The following is a 25,942-nucleotide window of genomic DNA, read 5'->3' as shown; positions in this document are numbered from 1 at the left end:
TAAAATAATACCAGATTATTAGTTTAGCACAGTTAGCTGAATTTAGGAATGTTCACATAAGATTAGGATTGGTCATATGATTAGATCAAAATCATATAAATGATGAAATGGTAAATGGATTGGATCTTAATAATTATAGAAGGAATAAGCAATTTTGAGAAAAATGGCATTTTACTCACATCAAAGTAGAAAATCATGCCCAAATTTCTCTTTGTTTGAAGAAGAACCAGTAGGGAGGGAACCTGACTCAATTCTTTCCCTAGAGGACAGAGGGAAAGATTATAAATACAAGAGAAAAAGTCAAGCTGAGTTTTGCATTAGGAAGATGGCAAATTTCTTGACAAATCAGGCAGGAATACTAGATTGGTCAATCCAGATCGTTAGGAAGATAGAAATCCCGAATGCGATAGAGTTTTTTGGAAGTGACTACCCAGATAACAATCTATGTTGAAATTGTTGCCATTATTGTAAACTGCAAAGCTTGTGTTATCTACTTGCAAGCTAACCAGTTAGCCTGATATAATCGCATGGATGGAGGCAGAGCCAGGTTTCTGGTTCAGGGGACTAGCTTGTTACTCACAAGCATTTCGGTGCGATTTCTCCCAGCCTCGGTTCCCAAAGCGTGATGTGAAGAGGGCCAGCTGACACACGCACATGCAGTGGATTGCGTTACCAGAGAGGGACCTCAAGCTTCTGGAGACCAAATCTTTTATTGTGGGCAGTAAGCCTGCCTGATCTTTGCCCTGGAGGGTGTCATTATCATTATTATCGCGCCCAGCCTGCTCTTTCCTCTGGAAGGAGATACTATCGCTTCATTACGCATTATCTCTTCATCACCCTTGAAAAGCTGATTCTGAAGAAAGTTGTTTGTGCCTCTGCTCAGAAACTTGCAGAGACACGGGAGACCATGGAGAGCAGCCCCCCATCAAGTTCTTCTCTCAATAAGATTTAGCCCCCATGTTTATAAAATCACAAAGAGGAGGTTCAAAAAAGAAAAGCTGTACTTCTTAAGAGATTTCAGTAAAGACAAGAGTTTTGGGTTGTTTTTATGAATGCAAGTAGTGTGTGCTGCCATAAGCAATCAGAATTTTAATCAACTCATGTCTAATACCGTACCTGAAGAACACAAATTTATGTGAAAGATCTTTACATGCAGAATTTCCCTCCAGTGGTGTCACTCAAAGGGAGAAACAATTACGTACTTTCCAGTTTAATAAAATTCACAGTTAACACAATATGGAGGCAATGTATTAAATCCGTATCAAATTTGAAATATGATAAATTTTATTTGGTGATTATCAGGTTGCTTTGAATTATCTGCAAAATAAAGATAGGTGTCTGAAATGCACTTGAGTAAAATGCATGCCATATTTAATAGTATTATGTAGAATGCGCAGCAGTTATAACACGTAAAGAAATGGCTCATTAATTGAAACTGATGATTGTTTGGACATGGCAGGAATGAAGGTCTATTCCATTTAGCAAAACCTTTTTGGAGTGGCTGTGAAAACAATGCAAATTATAAGAATTAGAGGGGCAGAGGTTGCTTAGAATTCTTCAAAAGCTTCTTTCAAATGACCTCAAATAGTTTAAAGCATAAATTGCATATAAACAAGGTTGATGATCTGGAAAAGCAATTTTTATCTATTAAAATAATTCCCCTAGGCCCTTTAATAAATAATACTTTGCTGCCTTAGGCTAAATTACCATGCATGCATTAAAATGTTAACTAAATAGGATGCTAGGAAAGGTGTATTGGCCAAGTAAATTTTCTGGATAGCTAAAAATTAAGCTGCTTAAATAGCGGACTGTTTTGCTTCAACTTTTGTTGTTTATCTTTCTGCACTTCATGGGTACACCTTGTAGCCAGAGTAAATAAAATGAATCAAAATGAATCTTATTTTGGTGTCCAAAATCTTCTAGTGTTTCAAGGCTATTGCTATTGGCAAGCTCAATGGGCATGGAGATTCTTTACTCCATTAGATCTTAACTGTGTAGTACTTGGCCAATCAGAAATGTCTCTGAGCAAATGTCATAATCTGCAGAATGGGGATACTGATATAGTTATCTTGCAGGAATTGTGCTGAATATTAAATATTATATGTGAATGTGTCCAGTATCAGGCTTGGCAAAGAGTAAGCACTCAATAAATTTTAGTTGAAGCTATAACAATCATAATTGTTCAAAAATATAGAAAATTGCGTTATATTTATTGATTTCTTAAGAAGCTGGCATAAATTCTGATGTGAATTTATTTCCTTATTAGGTAAATATTTACCATGAAATTTAAGTAAAAAAGATGTACATTTATGACCTTGGAAAAATATTCTAAATTTCATTTTACAAAATTAATTATTGAGTCATGACTTGAGGAGCAATTCCCTAGATTAAAAAAATCTTTTTTGCTTTAATCATTATCTTTAATTTGTAGCATGCAAAATATTTTATAGGAAATATCATGTGTCATTTAGATACACATGCTAGCCTGAGATTACCTTCTTGATTGTTGGTTGAGTATGAAATAGCATCCTTCTTAATTTTAAGAATTCATATTATTATTGGGCTTACCTTAAGTTTTCAAGTTCTGTAGGCAGTTAACAGCCATTACTAAATCTATAGCATGTGCATGGCACTCTGTTAGAAACTGCGGATTGTAAAAAATTAATAAAGCACTCTTTCATCAGAAGGAAAAGAAATGCAGAAATTACTATTTTATAAGTAGATTATAATAAATTTCATAGGTGATACATACAGGGAATCTGAGGAGACAGCGCCTCAAACTTGGGCTTCTATAAAAGACGCCATTGTAGATGTAGCATTCTTGTTGGCCTTGGAAGAATAACAAGCAGATGTGTAGAGTACAGTGTGAGAAGTGCTTGGGGAGTAAAAGGTAATGAAGCATGACTTGCATGTAGGATGCACCAAGGGAGTGGTGAGAAACAGCTGCACGTGCGAGGCATGGCCAGATGACAAAAGTCCTGAGTGGGAGGCTATGGAATTTGGATTTACTTTCATAGGCAATGGGTAGCCACTGAAAATTTTTGAGTAGGGAAAGAGTGCAAATTTTAGGATAAATCTGGCAGCAGTGTAGGGTGGTTTGAGAGTTAAAAGGGAGAGAAAGGAGGGAACGTGTATCTCTGCTACCTCTGCCCTACAAATCTGCACCTTGGGTCAACTCAGCCGCTTATATTTTTGTTTGGTTCCCCCTCAAGTTTATGATTTCCTGCTTTAGTTGGTCCTCCACTGTCTAGGCTTATTTTTTATCTCAAAAACAAGTAGCTCCATATGCTTTTCTAAATGTTACATTCTCTCTTTTAGCAGAGAAGCTGAAAGAATCCTTTACATTACTTTCTCCACTTCTTTAATGATTCATTGCAATTAATTTTGCCTTTCTAATAACCTACCTTTAAAACCTCAATTTTTAAAAATGGTAAATACAATGGTTAGGCTCTCTGTGCATTGTATTTATTCCTCTTTTTTTTTTTTTAAGATTTTATTTATTTATTTGACAGAGAGAGAGACAGCCAGCGAGAGAGGGAACACAGCAGGGGGAGTGGGAGAGGAAGAAGCAGGTTCCCAGTGGAAGAGCCTGATGTGGGGCTCGATCCCAGAACGCCGGGATCATGCCCTGAGCCAAAGGCAGACGCTTAACGACTGAGCCACCAGGCGCCCCTATCCCTCATTTCTTAAACTACTCCCTATTCTGACTTCTATGACATCACTGTCTCCTAGTTTTCTTTTAAATTTTCTGATCATTCCTTTTCCATCTGTCCTGCCATCTTTTTTCTTTTGCTCTTCTCTTAAAGTTGAGTTCTTAATTTTCTTTTCTTTCTTTTTTTACTTTATATACTATTCTGAACAATTTTATTGACTTTTCTTTTTCCTCCAGTTTTATTGAGATATAATTGACATACAACATTATATTAGTTTTAGCTGTACAACATGATGATTTGACATATGTGTATATTGAAAAATGATTACCACGATAAATTTGGTAAATATCTGTCAGCTCACATAGTTACAAATTTCTCTTTCTTATGATTAGAACTTTTGAGATAACTCCAGTGGCAACTTTCAAATATACAATACGGTATTGCTAATTTAGTTACCAGACTGTGTGTTACAGCCCCAGAACTTATTATATATATCCTACATCAGTGGTAGCTACAGTCATCATGTACATTTCATCCCTAGTACTTGTTTATCTTATAATTGGAAGGTTGTACCTTTTGACCATCTTTACCCATTTCTTCCACCCCCACCAGCCTTGCCTCTGGCAGTCATCAGTCTGTTCTCTGTTCCTATGAGTTCAGTTTTTTTAGATTGCACATATAAGTGAAATCATATAGTATTGGTCTTTCTCTGACTTATTTCACTTGACATAATGGCCTCAAGGTTTATCCATGATGTCACAAATTATAGAATTTCCTCCTTTTCTATGGCAAAATAATATCTTATTCATATCTTCTTTACTCATCCGTTGATAGACACATAGGTTGCTTCCATGTCTTGGCTATTGTAAATAATGCTGTAATAAACATGGAGGTACAGATTTCTTTTCAAAATAGTGATTTTGTTTTCTTTGAATAAATATCAGGCAGTAGAATTGTTTTATGATATGGTAGTTCTATTTTTAATTTTTTGAGTAATCTTCATATTGTTTATGACCATTATTTGAATTCTTTATCAGGTAAATCTCTTATCTCTGTTTCATTTAAGTATCTTTCTATTTATTTTGTTCTTTTGTTTGGAAAATATTCCTCTGTTTCTTCATTTTCTTTTACTCTCTGTGTTAGCTTCTCTGCATTAGATAGAACAGCCACCTTTACCAGTCTTGAAGGAGTGGCCTCATTTAGAAGATGAAACTTACTGTTCAGCTCAGCCTTAGCTTTTGTTTGTCTCTCAAACTTTGTCCAAGCAGCCTACTTTATTCTTAGTGGCTCCCAGTCATTGAGGGAGTGCCAAGACCTATCAGTGTTCCAAAAGGGAGGATCCCAGTCAGCACCTAGTTATGGGCTGATTAGAAGCTCAATCCCCCAGGTGGCAGCTTGTAAATTATACAAATAAACCTTTTTCCGGGAAAGACTGGAAATGAGTGTCTCTATCCGCTCCCTCTGCACCAAGCTCCAGGGGGACAATTAGCCAAGGATTTTCTCTTTGTTTGCCACAATATGTGCTGAACCTGTGAGCACAAACCCTACTGGCCACCAGATCCAGGCTGTCAAGGGATTTTTATCCCTTGAGCGGCAGCTGCAGAAGCTGGGGTGACAGATGTGTACACAAGTTGTTTCAGGGAGATACTGGTGATCTGGAGGGAGACAGAGGGAAAACATGAAGATGGTACCTGTTGGCCTCCCTGGTCTTTGGGGAAGATTGCAGTCTGCCCCTACACCTGTGTTGGATCAGAAGCATGACTCTCAGACTGTAGCTTTTAAGATAATCAGATAGGCCTCTCTTAGGGAAAAACTACGTATTAATCTGCTGCCTCTGTGCTGAGCCCTGGGGGGAGAGCCACCATGAGTCCTTCTGAATTGTTAAGAACTCTTTACTATAGTTTTGTGGATCTTGTGGCCACAAACCCCAATTGGCTTTCAGAGCTAGGTGTTTTGGGAGCCTATCTCTTAGGTGTCAGTCTTGAAAGTTGGGGCACTGGAAGTTGGGTCCAAACTCTTCACTCTTCAGGGAGAAGCAGAGAGTTGTGAGTTCTCTTCCAATTATATGTCACCATGTTGGGGGGTGAGGTTTGTGGACTGTTTGTGTCTCAGCCTCTCCTGCCTATTTTGATACAGAATTTTTTCTCATTTGCCCAATAGGTAGGCCAGTTAGTTCACTCAACTGGTTTTTGGATTTCTTTCAGAGGGAATTGTCCCATAGGTACTTGGAGATTTGGTATGTCCAGGGAGGAGGTGAGTTCTGGAGCTTCCTGGGTCACCACCCCATTGACTTTCAATGTCTTTCATTACCACTTTAATGGGAGCAAAGCACAAGTTTTCTATCCTGAGCAACAAAGCCATGTACCTGCTACTATTTGTTCATCACCTGCCATATCCTAGGCCCTGTCTTAGGTTTTTGCATATGTTATTTTAACATACATCCAAGGAAGTTGTTATTAGCCTCTCTTTACAAATAGAGATATTGAGGGTAAGAAAGTTGGTATAATTTGTTTATATCATATTGCTCTGAAAACCCATGTCTGAGTCTGTCTGCCTGCAAAATCCTTGTGTTTTCTCCTGTAAAATACCAATGCTCACTTCCAACCCAACCAATTGTCTTCCGGCTGTCTTGGTTTGGATGAAGATAGTTCATGTTTATTATGTTTAAAATAAACCATCCTTCCCTTCAAAACTGTCTCTCTCTTCTTGATGATGGCAGCCCCATTCTCTCGGTTATCTAAGCCAGAAATCTGAGAGATTCCCAAACTCCTTCTCTTACCTTACCTCTACATCAGATTTCCAAATCTTTTAAGGCCTGTGTGATTCCTACACAAAGTCAGTTGGTCTCCAACTGCTTGCTACGCAAAGCGTGCTCCTCAGACTAGCATTTCTGGCATCCCCTGGGAGCTTGTTAGAAATGCAGAATCAGACATATTGAAGCTGACTCTGCATTTTAACAAGTCCCTTGTGACTTATATGTCCATTAAAATTTGAATAGCCCTATAAACTGTTTCCTTGCTTTTAATCCTATCTTGTATATAGCTGCCAGAATGATCTTTCTAAAACAAAATCTGTATGATTTACCTCATTAAAACTCATCACTCAGTCACTGGTTGAGAATGAAGTCTGAGAGCCTCAGCGTGGCATCCAAGGACCTCTAGGATGCAATTTTTGACTTCACCCTCACCTCCCACTGTAGCTTCACTAGCATGCTCTCTAATCACACTCCTGTTTTGTACTGTCATGTGTTTATTTGCTCTGATTCCAACTATTAGAATAACCCTTTTCCTCTTACTTTCAGGCAACCATCTTTCTTCTCATTGAAAGTTCAGCTCTAGGATCACCTCTTCTATAAAGACCTTCTTTAAAATTGCCCAATTTTCTTTTTCTGTTGTGTATAAAGTTTCCATTGTAACACCTTCATGTCAGCTTTCCTTTCTAGAGGGTGAACTCCCAGAGGGCACTGATAAGATGTTGCCTTTACATCCTTACTACCCAATTTCATTTCTGATTCATAGATTAGTTAGGAAGAATGAGAAGACAGAAGACAGAGTTGCTAAGCAGCTTAAATTAGTATGTCAGAGTTTGGGGAAAAAGGTGGCAAGTCATATCATTTCCTGTGATATATTCTGAATACTCTGTTTTTAGTGTAATTTTGGAGACAAATTTGAAACACCTCATCTTAATTTAAAAGTGAATTCTGTGTTTTGATAGATCAACTTTCTCGTGAGGTCATTTATTTTAAGTGACACCTCATCTTTTTACTAGCAAACTGAGCAAGGGAAAATGGTAACACAAAAAGCTTTAATTCTGTTTTCTGAAAGCATACTATCAGAATGTCAATAGAGTCATTTTACTATGTTCTTTTATCTTCATGTTTTCAACCATTCATTCAAACACACAGTAACTAATATCCTATGCTAGGGTAGGTCCAGTACTAGATGTTGGGAATAAAAAGAATAAAATATCTACCTTCATGGTGTTTATGGTCTTAAGGTATGACATATATTTTTAAATTATACGTAAACATTGAATGGGTTGTTTGGTAAAGTTCTTTTTGTAATGCCTTGTAGATACTAACCACTTAATGAATTTTTTTTTTAAACAAGAGAAAAAGGGCTTCATTACTCTTATTTTATGCTGTATTTATAAATGATTAATATGTAACATTTCTAAAAGCTGTAGTATTCCCTGAAGGGGTCCTGTAATTTTGCATATTTTTGGTAATAGGTATTTAAAAATATCTTTTCCAATTTTCCCTAGGTTTAGGGATATGTTAATTCTTTATCCAATTAAATGCACATATTTCACCAGAATCATAAAATTGTTTAGGCGGTAGATCATGTTCTTAATACCTTTAGTCAGGCATTCTTTTATTCTTTTAGGTACTAAGAGTATGAAAAACAAATGGCAAACTTCCTGTCCAAAGCAATTCTAGAAGGGATTTAGAAAAAAAGGCTTTCGTTTCAGTGTAATAAACCCTATGATAGAAGAAGATTCAGAGTCTTATAAAAACCCAGAGGTGGGGTATCTGATGTGGCCTGGGGGAGACAGACAGGAACATTTGGGAAGATTTCTAGAGGAAGATACTTTTTCAAGAATTAGTAAAAATTAGTAGGTTAGGAAATGAAAGAAGAGTATCCCAGACAGAAGAAACAGCCTATACAATAGCAAGATAGTTTGACATTATACTGTAACTAATTCCGAACACCAAAAGTGTGAGGTGCGAGAAAGACAAGGATTAGAGCAGACACCATCAGTGACATCTTGAAGGACCTTGGATGCCACACAATACAGTCTGGGTTTTGTCTTGAAGACAAAAAAGGAATACTGAACAATTTAACAGGTGGTTGAAGGGATCATATTTGTATTTTACACAATTTATTTCTACTTCTATACTGTCAATATGCATGATGGTGTATTGCCATGTCTTTCTTCCTGCTGCTCCTCTGTGTGGTTTTGGAGTTAGTTCAACTCCTGTTCTACCATGTCTGTGGGACTGGGGACAATTGACGTAAGACTTCGGAGCTCCAGTTTCCTCTAACAGGGGTGATATTAAATGAACACATTGGTACTCTATCAGTTTTGCTGCTGTTATGTGTGTCAATCCTCAGATTTGAATGCTTCTTGCTCACCACTTTCCTTTTTCCTGCTTCCCCTGTTGCTGATTTTGTTACCCAAGCTCCATCATTACTGACTTCTGTTGCTTTCCTTTTTCTTCTTTCTGTTGAAATGAAAACTTCCCATCTTCAGTAATACAATTCTCACCTAGTCTGTGTGGTTTTTATTTTTTGGTAATCTAATTAATGTTTGACTGTTAACTCCTTTGAGTTGGATTAAATAACAGTTATTTGGATTTGTGGAATATTCTGTGTGAACTTTACACCTCTAACTCTTTCTAGTAGCAGATGACAGCTTTGACCTTTTGGGAAAAACAAAACAGAACAAGTCAGATGGCCAAGTTTAAACATTGCTTGAGAGTAACAAAACTTTCATCCCTTAGTGGATAATGTATTTTATACTGTTACTTAGTAGGACTGTAATTTTTAATTTACACAATTTTATATAACCAAATTTGCAGGAACTATAGGCACACTTGATTTTTATGGGCTTGTTAAAGATCTTATAACAAATTATGAGTGGGATGGCACTAAAATAAAATAAATTTAATTATATGATATTGACTTTAATCCAGAATTTAAAAATAGTAAGTTGAATCTTGTTAGTCTACTAAGATAATTGATAATATAAATTAAGATTATATAATTTTAAGGTGCTATTATCGTTGAATGAGCTCTGGGCCCAATTTGACAAGAACAGATCCCAGCTTTTCTCCCAAGCTTGTCTTCATCTCATTCCTACTTGGGGTTTCATCCCAGCCCCTGCTTCCTCATGTTGCTCCATACACATTGATTAATATTCCTTTGTGAACTAAACTGATGCTCTTTATATTTGATTCCCAGCTCAGACTGCTTCTTGGATCCCTCATAGCAAACTGTCTGGTCTACCACTAAACTTTTGCTTTTCTACCATAAGGGTTCATTTTATTGGCAAAAGTGCAAAAGATAAGACAGTAGTTTGAATGATGTGAGGGAAGCAAAACTTGATAAGACATAGCCATACATTGAGATCTAGAACAATCATTATTGTATATTTGCAGTCCTCACAGCAACTTGATGACATAGGTAATGAAAAATCCCCATTTTTCAGATGAAGAATATGAAGCTCAGAGAGTTTAATATATATGTCCAAAGTCCCACATACTTTGGAGCTAGGAATATAATGTGAGCTCCATCTGTTTACAAATTGTCAGATTTTACCACCATACAATGGTCCTTCAGCACATGTTTCTTATATTCAAGCCGTTTACAGTGTCATGAGAAAGTTAAAATATAAATAAATAGCCTCATTTGAAATTAAAGGTCCTTGTAAGGTGCACTTCCTACGCTCCAAAGTTTTTTATTTGTAAGTGATCCTACTAGTTTGTTTCTTTTTAACTCTTCCCCAACTCCAGACACTCCTGACTTCTCTCCCGAATGCATGTAACATTTTATTACATTGAGTCCTCCGACTTCTCTGTTCATAATTTCACTGATACTAGTTCTTTAGCTTGTACTCACTGCCTCCCCCCGTGGGTTGCTCTTCTCTGTTCCATCCTGAAGTTCTCTATCGCTTCCAATTGGTCATGCACACCTGGTCATTCTACACTTTTACTTCTGCTAGTCATTTCCCTACTCAGAACTTCACAGTTTCTGATGCTTTTAATAACTGGACACAGCCCACTTTCTTGTTTCTATCTTGTAAAGGTCAAACACGAATTTTCCAGAAGAGCCAAGTGAATCCACTCTTTCTTGTCAGAACCCACCTTGTTTGTCGCTGCCCCCAATCCTTCAATGATTACGTACATTCCACTTCCTCAAGATGCTAGGTAGCTACTGCAGTACTGTAGTGCTATTACCACTCCTGCAGCTTCTGAAGTTACAGTGCCCTTGAGTGTCTCTGATTTCCTCTGATGTTTACGCATATCAGCAGTATGGGATTAGAAACTGTCTCGCGTGGTTTTAAGAAGGTACCGAAGGAGAGTGGAAGAGGAAAAAGAAACATTTAATTGAAAGACAATCTAGAACCTTCATCATCTCCCACGCTTTTTCCATTCCCACTACAGCCACTGGGTTTTAAGTGGTGATTTTCCATATATCTTTTTCTAACTTTGGCATCATTCATGCAGTTTTATATATTTTATTTGCGATAAGAATCCAATGTAAGATTCATCTTCTTACAGTTTTAGTTGTTATATATATTACACAAATACGCTAACCTATTTATTTTGTGTATTTTTTATATTCACAATGTGAGCCCACCAGTCATTTTTTTTTTTAGTAGGATAATGACAGGCTGAAGCAAGGAAGAATCACCATAGAAGAATTTAGATCAATTTATCGAATTATCGCGCACAGAGAAGAAATTATTGAGATTTTCAACACGTATTCTGGAAACCAGAAATTTCTTTTTGAAAAAAATCTGCTTCAATTTTTGATACAAGAGCAGTATGCACTTGACATGACCACAAATATTGCTTTTGAGATCATTCAAAAATATGAGCCTATTGAAGAAGGTATGCTTACCTTTCAAAGTTCTCTCAACTATCTAAATGCAAAGTGGTTTTTATGAGTTACAGTTATCAAATTCAAACTTTTGGATGGGTCAGATTTCTTCTGGATAATGTAAAATACTGGCAGTTTTATTTCTATATTTCATAGACTGTGTATATCCTTTTTAGAAAACTGCACTGTGAGAACAATTACATTCTTTCCTACTTAATTGTCCAGCTTCCTTTTTTTTTTTTTTTTTAACTGCTTTGGTATTTCTCTAAAGTGTTCAGAGATGAGCTTAGGCATGGAAAGCAAGATGAGATTCTGTTACATGTACTGTGATGAAAGAGTCTTCATTTTCATTAACAAGTTAAAAACCAAGTAATAGTCAGTCTTCTACATTTATACATTACACTATTGAAAATATATAGAAGTATTAAATAGCTAAGTGAAAACTATTCTAGGAAAAAATAAAATATTACAAAATCACTACTTCCTTCATTATTTATACACATAATTGTTTATAACATTTCATAAACATTAAAGATTTTTTGCTTTTCCTTCATTTTTGAATATAGTCATCTGGCTTATTTTATTTTTTAAAATATTTTATTTATTTGAGAGAGAGAGAGAGAGAGAGAGCACCAGTGGAGGGGCAGGGCAGAGGGAGATGGAGAAGCAGACTCCCTCCTGAGCAGGGACCCTGACAAGGGGCTTGATCCAGGACCCCGAGATCATGACCTGAGCCGAAGGTAGATGTTTAACCTACTGAGCCACCCCAGCACCCCTAGTCCTCTGGTTTAAATTAAATGACCATTTAAGCTAATAATGTGTCATATAATTTTTGATCCTTGTCCTTTTTAATGGGCAAAACATTTCACAGTTTTTCCACTTATGCTTATCTTAAAATGAAATAATAAAGACATAATATAATAAAATATTCACATAGTTATGAAAAAGTACCATTAAAGCAGTGTTTAACCATACATGAATTAATAAAATAGCTCAAAATATTTATTTAACAGGGAAGTATGAAAGTTCAAGTTCTGCCTTTGAAAGTTGATTTATGTACCAATGTTTATTATACAATATGGATTCTAACAAAATCAAACATTTCTTCGTTGAGTCATATATTCATAATTTATTCAAATATTTATTTGTGGCAACCGAGTCTACTTCTGGGGACTGGGGATGCAGTGAAGAATAAGGCAAACTAGATCTTATGTTAATGATGGGGGTGTGAGGGAGATTGACAATGAATAAATGTATGAAAGGATGATTCCACAGAACACTCTGTTCTGTGAGCGATAGAGAGTAAACAACCTGGGAAGACTAGCTCTGGTTGGGTGTTTAGGGTGGTCCACTCTGAGGATGTGACCTTCAAGCTGAGACCAAAATGGTGAGAAAGAACTAGTCATGTGACAAAATGAGAGAAATTTCTGAGGCCAAGGGAAGAAAAGTATTGGACCTGAGCTGGAGAATTCAAGGAACAAGAGAAGGACAGTATGGCTAGAACTTGGAGAATGAGGGCAAGATGAATTTGGGAGATAAGCAAGGATCAAATCATGTCTGTCTTCTAGGTGATAAGTAGGATTTGGGCTCCATGACTCACTGTCGTGAAAAGAGTTGTAGCGGTTAAGACTGAATGCAGTACTGGTGAGAGTTTAGTGTGATCACTATTAAAATTTTTGCAGGTTTGCAACAAGATCAAGAGCTTGCACCAGGATGTAAAACTACATCACTAAGCATGCTTGATGACTAGCTGACTACGTCTTCTCTTTTTAATAGCAAAAACTTTCTCTAGGGAAGTAGTGGATTGATTTATGTTTTGGCTCAAGCTCTTTATGTCATTGCTGACTGGAAACGACCAGTCCACAGATAAACTCTTTGAGTAGCACTGATGTAGTAGTGAGTATTCAAAAAAAAAAAAAATTACTTTGGCACTGTTACTTGCAGGTAGTAAATCAAAAAACACAAAAGGATAATGGGATGGTGAAAGTGACATCTCAGAATTGTGTTTGCATTTTAACTGTAATACTACACTGTTCACCCATTTCATCGTTTGAGCCTCCCTCAGCCTCAGATACTTTCACACACAGCCAAGACCTCGTGTTTTATTTACATGCTTCTGATCACTTATTAAGGCCAGTTAGAATTATGATCGGATGGTCCCAAATGCTGCTGGCGCCTCAATCTCATCCCACTTTGGTACACGATGTGGACCAAATGAGGTTTTTAAATATCCATGAAATTAACGCTCATCTCAATCTGGTAGCTTTTAAGGGCACAAAATGAGTTTGTTTGTTTTCTATTCCATTATCAAAGATATTAACTTAATTATTCAGTAGTTCAAAAGGACTATAAAGCAATCACTGCTCCAGAAAAAAGAATAAATTCATGCAAATCTTTACTATTATGATATATGATGCATTTGCCCATATGCTCCCATACTCCTAAATTTGCATGTCTTTCAACAGAGAGTTTGCATGCCTGTAAACATTTTATATATTCTCTTCTAGCTTTCATTTTTTTTAAGCCAAAATTGTAATAGCAGTTTGAATGCTGGCTTTTTAACTTTTATGAAGTAATAAACATTTACTTTTGTCACTATATATTTTTTCTGGTACATTATTTTTAATTGCCGCTTAATACTGTATCATATTTTGAGCCTTAATTTGTTTTTTCCCCCATTTATTCTTTGCCAAGGATCACTCTCTAGTTTAAAGTGAATATTCACACCAGCTGTTATTTTGAGACAAACTGAATTATGAACAACAAAATAATAATAACAACTAGCATCTATAGAGCTAATTTATGTAACTAATATATAGGGATAGAAGCTACGATTACCATCATTCCAAAGATAGGGAGAAGTTAACTAACGTGCTTGATGTATAACGAGTAAATAGATTTAACAAAAACTGTCTGATTCCAGAGTCAGTGTTGTGCTTATATAGATACTTTTGGTAATATTATGCCAATAGTATAAAAGTTCAGAGATAGTTTGATAAAGATGCTAACATGCAAATGATCCAGCAATTCCACTCATACGCATGTCCCCAACAGAAATGTGTACATATTTGCACCAAAAGACATGTACTGGTTGTTTATAGCAGCATTCTTTGTAATAGCCTCCAACTGGAAATTATCTAACTGTTCCTCAAGAACAGAACTGATAAATAATTGTGGTGTACTCACACAATGGGATACTATACGACAATGGGAATAAAAAGTGCCTAACTATACGGAACTATAAGAATAAATCATAGAAACAATGTTGAGCAAAAAAATCAGCCACAAAAAATACGTACTGTGTGAATTCATTCCTATAAATCACAAAAAACAGAGAAAACTAATCTAGATGATTAGAAGCCAGACCATTGAATACACTTGCGTTAGCAGGGAGGAAGTGTAAAGTTAGCAGAAGGCAGGCTTCTGGGGTGCTGCCATATTTTGTTCTTTGAGGTGGGTGCTCCTTATCTAGATGTTAAGCTATGGAAATTCATTGACTTATGATATTCGTATTTTTTATATATATTTTTTAAACATTAAAAAATCAGAGATGAGTTAAATATACTCTCTACTTGAATGTTGATGTAGAGGGACTAGGGGTACTCATTAGAAAAAATTTGTTTCCACAGAAAAATTAGAAATGGTATCAATATTAATTTCAAATGAATATTTTAGACACATGCTCTACCACAGAATAAGTTTTAAAATGAGATGTAATTTTTATACAGTTAATGATATTTCTGCATCCTTTTAATTTATTTTTTATAGTTAAGAGAGCACACCAGATGTCATTTGAAGGTTTTACAAGATACATGGGTTCACCTGAATGTCTAGTATTTAAAACTGATTGTGGAAAAGTTTATCAAGATATGACTCAACCATTAAATGATTATTTTATTTCAAGTTCACATAATACATACTTGGTATCTGACCAGTTACTGGGACCAAGTGACCTTTGGGGATATGTAAGGTATTTATTTTGATTTTTATATCTGTTACATTTTACAACACTTGGAAGTTCCAATAAGTGGTAATTCACAGTAGGAGAAGGCTATACATGTTGGGCAAAAACATAGGAAAGAGAAATTTTGATTTGTGCATATCTTGGAGAGGCAACCTTTAGATGGCTATATAATTATTCCATATTTTAGTATCATACACTTTCCTTCAAATTCTGTCTGTTGACCTCCTTTCCCTGATTATTGCCCCTCTGAGGTTCCCTGAATAATTTGGATACCTCTCATAGGAAACTATATGAACAAGAACGTTCTTATCTTATTTCACCAAAACATCTTAGATTTTTTAAAAATATAGTTAAAATTATTTCCCAGACATCAAGACACCATGCTACAAATAAAGGCAACACATAAATAGATAAATTATATACTTTGTCATTTATAGATTAGATCGATGAATAGAGATATTTATATGTCAAATGATTTACATAGATTAAGCAATCCATACTACACCTCTAATTTTGCACTCTACAAGGTATCACGCTGTCAATACCAGGCTTCAGCTTAGGCAGTCAGCTGAGAATACATTGGTGAACAAGATTTTCGGAGCTCATGTGTTCATGAGAATAGACATCATAAGCAAGTAAACAGATTGATATTTTCAAGGACAGATGAGTCACATAGAGAAGGTAAACTAGGGTAACATGAGAGAAAGTAACGTTGGGGTGAAGGGTATTACTTTAGTTAAAGGGTCAAGAAAGACTTCTCAAGAGGAGACATAGTTTGGTCTGAGTGATGATAAAGAGGAAGTCTCAGAAACGTTTGGTAAGAAGGGCATACTAAGTAGAAGAAATAATAAATGCTTAGGCATATTCAAATGAGAGAAAGCAAGTATAGCTGGAAACAAATGAATGGAGAATGAAGGAGATGAGTTTGAGGAAGTAGACAGGGTCAGTTTATAAGGGTCTTAGAGGCCATGGAAAGGAGACTAGATTTTATTCCAGTTGTATTGGGAAGTCATTGAAGAGGTTTTCCTTAAAATAATGTCATAATTTGATTTACTTTCTACTGTGCAGGAAAGGCTGACGGTGTAGGGGTGGCGGTAGATGACTGGAGAAGATATCGTAGCAGTGCAGCTGATGATGGTTATGTAGATAATGAATTCATGAGGCAGCTGTTGAGATCAGTGGTTGAATTTGAACTATTTTAAGAAGGCAGAGCCAAGAAGACTTACCAAGTGATTTGAAGGGAGGTATAAGGGAAAGAGAATACTGTCAAGATTTTTGGCCTGATGACTTAGCATAGGAGGATACTATCGACAGAGATAGTGAAGCCTGATGAGGGCATTCTAGGGTGTGAGGCAAAAGCAAGAGTGTAATAGTTCCCACATTTAGTTGAGATACCAATTCATTGTCAAAGGGCTAGTTCAGATGTTAAGTATATGTGTCTGGGACTTAAATATCTAGACTAGAAAAATAGAATTGGAAGTCATCAATATACTGGTATTAAAAGCTACGTGATTGGTTGTCATTAATAAGGAAATCATGGGTGGAAAAGATATCTCATAATTCCATGATAATATCAAACTTACAAATAAACATGGCTTTGCCAATTTAAAATCTTATGTAAACACATGAATTCATGAGCTCAGAAATATATCCATTTAGAATTCCATAAGGATAACCCAACTCACAGCTATACTTTCATTACAGAAATTTCTACTCATACTTAATTAATTTTTTTATAGAAAGAACATTATTTATTTTTTTATAATTTTTATTTTACTTTAATTTTTTTTAAAAAGAGAAAATATGCATTTTAGTCAGGTTGATTTAGAAATGCAGAAAATTTACTTTTGAATGAAGAAAATGTTCCACCCAACTAAACATTTAAATTTACATTTAATGTAATTGCATTTAAATTTAATTGTATTTCTTCCACCCACTTGTGGAAGATACACTCTTAGAATGCAAGTTTTTCAAAATTTCTCTATGCACGAGAGGTGGTATAATGTAATGTTGTTCAATTAACGCGAAGTTTCTGGTGCTGATCTTTCCTCTCTTTCCCTCCTTTGTTAATTATGTGACAGCTACAACCTCTTTGAGTCTCAACTTCCTCATCTCTAAAAGGAAGACTAATATTAACTGCCTTAAAGCATTAAATATTTTAATCCATGAAAAGCCTCTTAAACTTATTTAAATGGATTTTTTTTTTTTTTTTTTTTACTGAGTGACAGAGAAATTTCTATTAGTCACTTCCAAATGGGGACTCAGTGTGAAATAGTAGAAAGTGGCTTCCCTAACACCGTTGTGGAGACACAACTTTCTTTTACGTGCCTCCAAATAAAAGGAGTTGGTTTGACACAGTGAAATCCACTCAAATCATTTTTGCTGGGGACCAAGCCTTGTAGTGGAAATAAGCAGTTTGGTAAAGGTTGGCTTGATCTAAGGAAAAAATTAAAGCTATCTAGAGAAGTAGCAAGAACCAGTATTGTGTAGGTTGTCCTTCATGGAAAGTTTTCTTTCACAATTTAGTTTTTGGTAGTTTTTTTTTGTTTTCCCAGCAGAGCGTTCAAGATTTTTCTCTGGTAACGGCCCAGAGGACTGATACTCTGTAGTGATAAAAAAAAAAAAAAGAAAAAGGCAAGAAATTTACTTTGACAATCAACTAAGAGGAGAGTAATGCAAACATTTTTTACTGGCAATGAATAAAGTTTACAAATAGATATTGCTTCTCCAATTTAAAATCTAAATATGTAAATAAATCCACAAGATGAGAAATACATTCATTTTGAATTCTACAAATATAGCCCAGTTTAGGACTTGTACGTAAATTAGTTCATCACGTAATTCGCCCATGGAAATATCAATGAGTAAACAAAATTTTCTTAGAAGAGCACACTAGGTCATTTCTCCAACACAAGGACAAACAGACCAACAAAACTCTGAAATTTTACATTATAGTGCATCCCTATATACCTGAATAAAGCTGTGTGATCTTAAAAAGTAAAACAAAAATGGTCTTAAAAAACAAACCTCAAAAAAACTAAAAAAAAAAGTTAATTATTTGATTTTATATTTTGCATTGTTTTGGTGAAGCCTCCAAGATAGACGAGATTTCCTTCCCCACTAATGCTCTACCTCTCAGTTTCCCTCTGTCTTTCATCTGTATTATTCCCAAAGGAGCATAAGGTCTCTTTATTTTCTGAATTCGGCACCTGGATTTTGGGGTCATAATTGCTTTATCTTTGCTCAATTAACACTCGTCTGTTAATATTGCTTGAGTCATATCTTTAGAAAGTTGGCTAAATTTGATCCCCCAACAAGTATTAGATCTAAAAGGTCTATTTTCTCACATGGTCTCTTTGATACTCTGTGTTTCCGTTAGGAAGAACCGCTGATTTTCTATCAAGTTCTTGGTGCTGGGACCACACTCCCTTTTTCTGTTATGGCTTAGGGCAGGGTTTTTCAAATCTTCACATTGTGAGGTCAGATCATTCTTTGCTGTGGGGGGCTGGTTCTGTGCATGGTAGAATGTTAAGCAGTAACCCTGGCTTCTCCGCACTAGATGCCAGTTGCAAATTTCCTTTCCATTCCCAGTTGTGGCAACCCAAAGTGTCTCCAGACATTGCCAAATGTCTCCTAGGAGGCAAAATTGTCCTGACTGGAAACCACTGGCCTAGAGACAGTGGGATAACTCAATATCCTTCTTGCAAAACAAGTGTTAACTTGGTTTTCTCTGGGAAAAAGATCTTTGAGTATAGCAGGGGCTTCTTCAATCTACTCCCTGATACATGGCTATCAATTCTAAGATCCTGATATCTCAAGTCAGCCCTCTTTTCATTCAATTTCTCCTCCAAGATTGTATTTTAGGAGATCACTTCTGTCTGCCTGCCACTTGTTTTCTTACATCCCTAGAATGCCCTTTTTTTTCTAATAAAAACACAATAAACGTTTATTGATAGTGAACTGTATCGAACAAACATTTTTTATGAGACTGAATTTTAGTTCCTGCCCTTGTAGAAATGAGAGTGTAAGGAATAGGGAGAAATTGCAGGGTTCAGAGTCCACTGCACTACCCATCGCACCATCTTGTTGGTGCTGGAACTGTGGATGGCACATATTACTTCCATGTTGGGCTGTGCTCACAGAAAATAAGAAGAAAAATGTGTCAGTTCAACACAACAATTTGTCTTTTTTATGGGCTCGGTTATATGTTTATTGCAAAATCACAAATAGTCTTTGGGATATTTTGACACTATGGCATACATTTTTAATGATCCAGAAATGACAATTTATTTTGTTTAAATTTTGTTAGTGCCCTTGTGAAAGGATGCCGTTGCCTGGAAATTGACTGCTGGGATGGATCACGAAATGAACCCGTTGTCTACCATGGTTATACACTCACCAGCAAGCTTCTGTTTAAAACTGTTATCCAAGCAATACAGAAATATGCATTCATAGTACGCGCGTATCTTTGTTAAATTACAGTTATCGAAGCACAATATAATTTACTTGCTTCAAAATCCTATAATGCTCGGCCTTAGTTTAGATCAGTGATACTTCAAATTGTGTGTTATGATCTATGCAGTGTGTAGTTAAAGGTAGATTTATCAAAGTTAATCTCAAGTAATAAGATGAATGTTTCAGGGAACTTTTTGTTTAATTATGTAACATATATATATAGTGTGTGTGTGTGTATTGTGTTACCATAGAAATATATTTCATACTGTGAGTTACAGTCAAAAAAGAGTTTGAGAAATACTGGTCTATAGAGTAGTAAATATTTTACCAATATTCAAGTACTTTGCTTTCAAAACACAAACTATGTCAAAAATGTATTATATACATGGTTGACAGTTATAATGACTATGATGGCAGCATTTCATAAGGCAAAGGATGTTTAGAAGTTTACTTTGGATTTTAAAAAAATATTGTTGGATTTATTAAAGTTACAGATTCAAAGACCTAGTTCTTTTGAGAGCTTCTAAATTCAGCCCACAAATCCTAGTCTATAAATTGAGTGGGTTTTAACACTCAGTTTAGAATAATACTTGGTTCTATTTACAGACTTGGCTAATTAAGCGCCTTCAGACATTTTAAAGTGTTTTTGTAAAGTTAGTATATTTGATTTCTTTCTTAAGTACTTCAGTTGCAGTGCCATTGAAGAGATTTAACAAAATCTTACTGAATACTTAAGCAATGTATATCTGATAAATTAAACTTACAAATTTGATAAACCTGAAGTTCTCCTAAGTAGGTCAATACATTATCTATAAATATAAACATAACTTAAAAATCACAAATTTAAATCGACTGCTCTATTATGTGAGAGTATAAAATACTAAAAATCAACAAAATATGCATATAAAATATGAAAAATTACTATTTTAGTATAAAACATTGATATATGACATTGATTCTCTTAAACATCTAATTTCTGATGATTTCTAGATTTGTATCTCGCCCTTGAACTCTACACCAACATAGACAAGTATGTATTGGACATCTCGTCTTGCATATGTAACTGGCATATTTAACTTAACATGTTTAGAACTGAGCTCCAGATATTCCTCTTCATCCCAGGCTCACTCTTCCCATGGTCTTCCCCATCTCAGTTACTGGTGACTCCCGTGTTCAAGCCTAAATCATCATTGTCAACTTTAACCCTCCTCTCCTCATTTCTCTCCAACCCTTCCGTAAGTTCTTCAGTATATCCTCTTGGGTCTACTTTCAAAATATACACTGAATTTAACCCCTTCTCCCCATTCTCACTGTCACCGTCTGGGCGACTACCGTCACCTCTCACTTGGATTATTGCGATTCACCCCTTCTCTCCCTCTTCCCCTCAAGTTTCATCTCAATGTTTCAGCCAGAGTGACTTTTTGGTGAGTCAAATCATATCATTCCCCTTCTCAAAACCTTCAATCCCACTCAAAATACAAACTGAAATCCATGTTTAACCTGTTTTCTGTTCCTCCGACTTCTACTTGTCTCTCCATTGTTCACATGGTCATTCTGGCCTCCTTACTCTTTTTCAGACACATCTTGAAGCCCTTGAACTCCCTCTTCCTTTTATCTGAAACGCTCTTCCCAAATATTTGCATAGCAAACCCTCTCACATCATTCAGGGTGAGTGATTGAGGGAATAGAGGCAATCTTAAAATTCAAAAGCCTTGAAAGGATGGAAATCCTTACAGCTTCTAAGACTCAGAGAAAGAGACGGAATGAAAAAAAATTTTGAACAACAAAGATTCAATGGGACTTCGCAGCTGAACAGGGTTACTCAGTTTTGTAGCAAGTTTGTTAGATCAAAGGTTGAATTTTCTTTCCTTTTTTTTTAGAACGATCGTATTATTTCATTATTTATTTATTTTTAACTTCCACCTTTCATTTTGTATAACCTTTTATTGAAATATAATCTGTATTATATTAATGTACAAGTATATAAATCAACATCATGCAAGTTGATACCTTTCTACAAATTGAACACAACATAACCAACAGCCAGAGCCCTTTCTCATGCCTTTCCTAGTCATTAATCCACAAACAAGAGTTGGCAACTGTATTGACCTCTAATACCACACATTAACTTTTCCTGTTTTTATACTTTATATAAGTGGAATAATATCTGTGTATATTCTGTTGCTCCATTCTATATTTATATATTCTATATTGCTCCATTGATTTTAGCCAGATATATATAATATCTGTGTATATTCTTATTTATTTATTTATTTAACTTAAATTCAGTTAACATGTAATACATTATTGGTTTCAGAGACAGAGGTCAGTGATTCCTCAGTCTTATATAACACCCAGTGCTTATTACATCACATGGCCTCCTTAAGGTCCACCAGCCAGTTACCCCATCCTCCCATCCCTCTCCCCTCCAGCAACCCTCAGTTTGTTTCCTATGCTTAAGAGTCTCTTACAGTTTGTCTCCCTCTCTGATTTCATCTTGTTTTATTTTTTCCTCTCTTCCCCTATTATCCTCTGTTTTGTTTCTTAAATTCCACATATCAGCGAGATCGTATGATAATTGTCTTTCTTGGATTGACTTATTTCACCTAACATAACACCCTCTAGTTCCATCCAAGTTGTTGCAATTGGCAAGATTTCAATTTTTTGATGACTGAGTAGTATTCCATTGTATATAGATATCACATCTTCTTTATCCATTTGTCTGTTGATGGACATCTGGGCTCTTTCCATATTTGGCTATTGTGGACATTGCTGCTCTAAACATTGGGGTGCAGGTGCCCCTTTGGATCACTACATTTGTATCTTTGGGGTAAATACCCAGTAGTGCAATTGTTGGGTCATAGGGTAGCTCTATTTTCAACCTTTTGAGGAACCTCCATACTTTTTTCCAGAGTGGCTACACCAGCTGGAGTTCCCACCAGCACTGTAAGAGGGTTCCCCTTTCTCTACATCCTCACAAACATCTGTGTTTCCTGAGTGATTAATTTTAGCCATTCTGACTGGTGTGAGATAATATCTTGTTGTGGTTTTGATTTGTATTTCCCTGATGCCGAGTGATGTTGAGTACTTTTTCATGTGTCTCTTGGCCATTTGGATGCCTTCTTTGTAGAAATGTCTGTTCGTGTCTTCTGTCGATTTCTGATTGGATTATTTATTCTTTGGGTGTTGAGTTTGATAAGTTCTTTATAGATTTTGGATACTAGCCCTTTATCTGATATGTTATTTGCAAATATCTTCTCCCATTCTTCGGTTGTCTTTTGCTTTTGTCTACTGTTTCCTTTGCTGTGCAAAAACTTTTTATCTTGAGGAAATCCCAATAGTTCATTTTGTCTTTGTTTCTCTTGCTTTTAGAGACATGTTTAACAAGAAGTTGCTGTGGCTGAGATCACAGAGGTTGCTGCCTGTGCTCTCCTCTTTGAAGGCTGAATTTTCTATTCAAGATAGTCACCATTAATTTGGGGAAGAGAGAGCAATAAAATAAAATAAAATAAAATAAAATAGACTTGATAATTATGACTAGGAAAAAATTTGGGGTATAGTTACTGGCCCATGTTACTCATTAGAAGCAAACATATAAGGAGACTAACTTTTTAAGGGAATTACATTGCCAAAACACAACATGATAAAGCACGACAAAATACAACAGAAGTATGATTCTTAGGTGAGCCTTAAAACAACCTTTGGTCTAGAAATAAAAAAGATGAGCTTTCCCCACTGAGTGTCAAGGGCTGAGAAATCTGTCTGCTAGGCCATCACTTTGCTTATTCTTGAAATCACTTTTTATATTTGGGAAAAATTTTATACTGTTGTTTTCATATTAGACTAGGATATATATGTATGTGAGTCTGTATGAGGTTATTGTAGTAGGCTGAATATGGGCCCACAAAGGTTTAATTCCTGGAACCTGTCAATGTTACTTTATTTGGAAAAAGAGTCTTTGCATATAGATGAAATCAAACACCTCCAGATGAGGTGATTATCCTGGATTAGCTGGGTGGGCTCAAATGCCACACAGAAGAGGAGACAACAGGCAGATGAGGGGTAGAGATTGGAGTGATATGACCACAAGCTAACGAATGTAAGAGGCAAGGAATAGATCTCCCTTAGAGCCTGTTGCTCCATTGATTTTAGCCAGTGAAACTGATTTTAGAAGTTTGGCCCCTAGAATTATGAAAGAATAAATTTCGGTTCTTTAAAGCAACCAAGTTTGTGGCCGATTGCTACAGCAGCCTCAAGAAACTAATACACACTAAAAAGGCTTAATATTGTATCTCCTATTCAAAGGTTGGTGATAATACAACAGACCTTGCAAGCCTTGGCTTGTTTACAAGTTGGTAAAATTGTGCCCTGATGAGTATATAGGAAACAAAATAAAATAATTTTAAACGAGACCCCAAAATGAATGTTGTTTTCTCCATTTTGTGACCCATTTCAAATTTACAGTGGTGACAAAGGGCAAAAAATATCTTTGTAAAGTCATTTTTATTTAATAGATTCTCTCTATTATTATATCTTTATCTCTGTTTCTAATTATAAAACCATGAGTTTTGATTATAGAATTTAAAACTAAAAAAGTGGAAATAAATATATATAATAAACCAAAATATATATGCTTAAAACATTAAATTGGAGAATTTTACTCTTTAGCAACTTGTTTTTTTCCTCATAAGACTATATTATGGATAACTTTCTATAGCAGAATATATAGCTCCACTTCCTTCTCAGCAGATTTATATCATTCCTTTAAATGGACGTGGCATAATTTATTTAAACAAATACCTACTGTTGGATGCTTCAGTTGTTTCCTATATTTGTAGTATAAATAGTAATAATCTTCCTTTTTATACAGATTTAATGTTCCCTGTTATGTCAAACTCAAAAGTACTTTCAGTTTAAAGAATACTTATTTTGTAAAAGTACGGAACATTGAATGTAAGTTTTAAAATAGATTAACTGTTTCTATTAATTGCATTAAAATTATTGAGGAGTTCTGATCAATAACCGTAGTAATGGTTAATTTTTTAGACATCTGACTACCCAGTGGTGCTCTCTTTAGAAAATCACTGCTCCCCTTCCCAACAAGAAGTGATGGCAGACATTTTGCAGTCTGTTTTTGGAGATGCCCTGCTTTCTGATATGCTTGATGATTTTCCAGACAAACTACCTTCACCACAGGTAACATTTTGTCTGAGGAGCTCAGGTTAATAAAAAAAGAAAAAGCATGTCATTATTACATTGATCCGTAAACTGGGTAGAGTTCAATGAAAATGCTTAGTTTTGATTATGTATAGAGGCGTATCTTTGCAATGTGTTGCCTGGGAAATGTTCCCGTGAGCATCTAGGTAAATATATGTTGATAAAGAGAATATATAGAGATATATGTAAAAACTCACATTTTTATTGTGTGTCCATATGTCCAAAATTTCAAGTCAGTTAATATTAGGCCACAGGAATTTGGTATGTTTTATAGGCAAAGGCTAAGAAAGAGGCAAAGATCTAGCTTGTTAATAAAGTCCATGTCCAATTCCTCAGCATCTGGTGGCAGGTCTCCCCCCTTTTTTCCTTTTAAGATTTATCTATTTACTTAAGAGGGAGGGAAGGAGAAAGAGAGAGATTGGGAGGAGGGGCATAGGGCAAGGGAGAGAGAATTTTAAGCAGACTGCAAGGAGTGGGCCCATGCAGGGGCTCAGTCTCACAACACTGAGATCACCACCTGAGCCAAGACCAAGAGTCAGATGCTTAACTGACTGCGCCACCTAGGCGCCCTTCTTTTTTTTTTTTTTTAAATCTGCTCTTTCCAGTTTCCCTTTCTTTTATGGGACACTTTCCATCTTCATCTGAGCATACTCAAATACTTGGTTTAAAAAAGCACCCCCACCCTAGTCTCATGATTTCGATCTCTCTTCAGCTATCTCTTTATTATTCTCTGTTTCAACCCAAATTTCCACTTTCTCATCTTTTCACAACCTAACGAGCTTCCTCTTCCACCTGCACCTCAGTAAGTATCTCATTGTCATCAGAGACTTTCCTACCAGTAAATTCTAACAGACCTTTTTCAGTCACCATCTGACTTCTTTCCTTCACAACATTAAATACTGGGAAGACTCCTTCCTTTCCTTGAAACGCTTTTTTCTGTAATACCATAATTTTTAGGTTTTCCTCATCCCTCTCTGGCCAGTCTTTCTTAGTTTCCTCTGCCAGCCTATTCTCCTCACTCCAAATTTCATCAGGTGATAAATGAATGA

At 35.8% G+C, this 25,942-nt stretch overlaps 1 protein-coding gene across 1 annotated transcript in view; it reads left to right on the top strand.

Moving 5' to 3' along the window:
* Positions 1–25,942, top strand: part of PLCZ1 (phospholipase C zeta 1) — a 47,033-nt gene that overhangs the window by 339 nt on the left and 20,752 nt on the right. Inside the window, exons 2-5 of the mRNA XM_026502330.2 lie at positions 11,037–11,268; positions 15,026–15,227; positions 19,531–19,675; positions 24,723–24,872. Coding sequence (XP_026358115.2) covers positions 11,037–11,268; positions 15,026–15,227; positions 19,531–19,675; positions 24,723–24,872 — 729 coding nt within the window. The remainder of the gene's footprint in view (positions 1–11,036; positions 11,269–15,025; positions 15,228–19,530; positions 19,676–24,722; positions 24,873–25,942) is intronic.

The sequence above is a fragment of the Ursus arctos genome, unplaced genomic scaffold (assembly GCF_023065955.2).
Source record: "Ursus arctos isolate Adak ecotype North America unplaced genomic scaffold, UrsArc2.0 scaffold_26, whole genome shotgun sequence".
NCBI lineage: Eukaryota > Metazoa > Chordata > Mammalia > Carnivora > Ursidae > Ursus > Ursus arctos.
The sequence above is the reverse complement of the archived record's forward strand: the minus strand, read 5'-3'. Positions and strand labels throughout refer to the sequence as shown.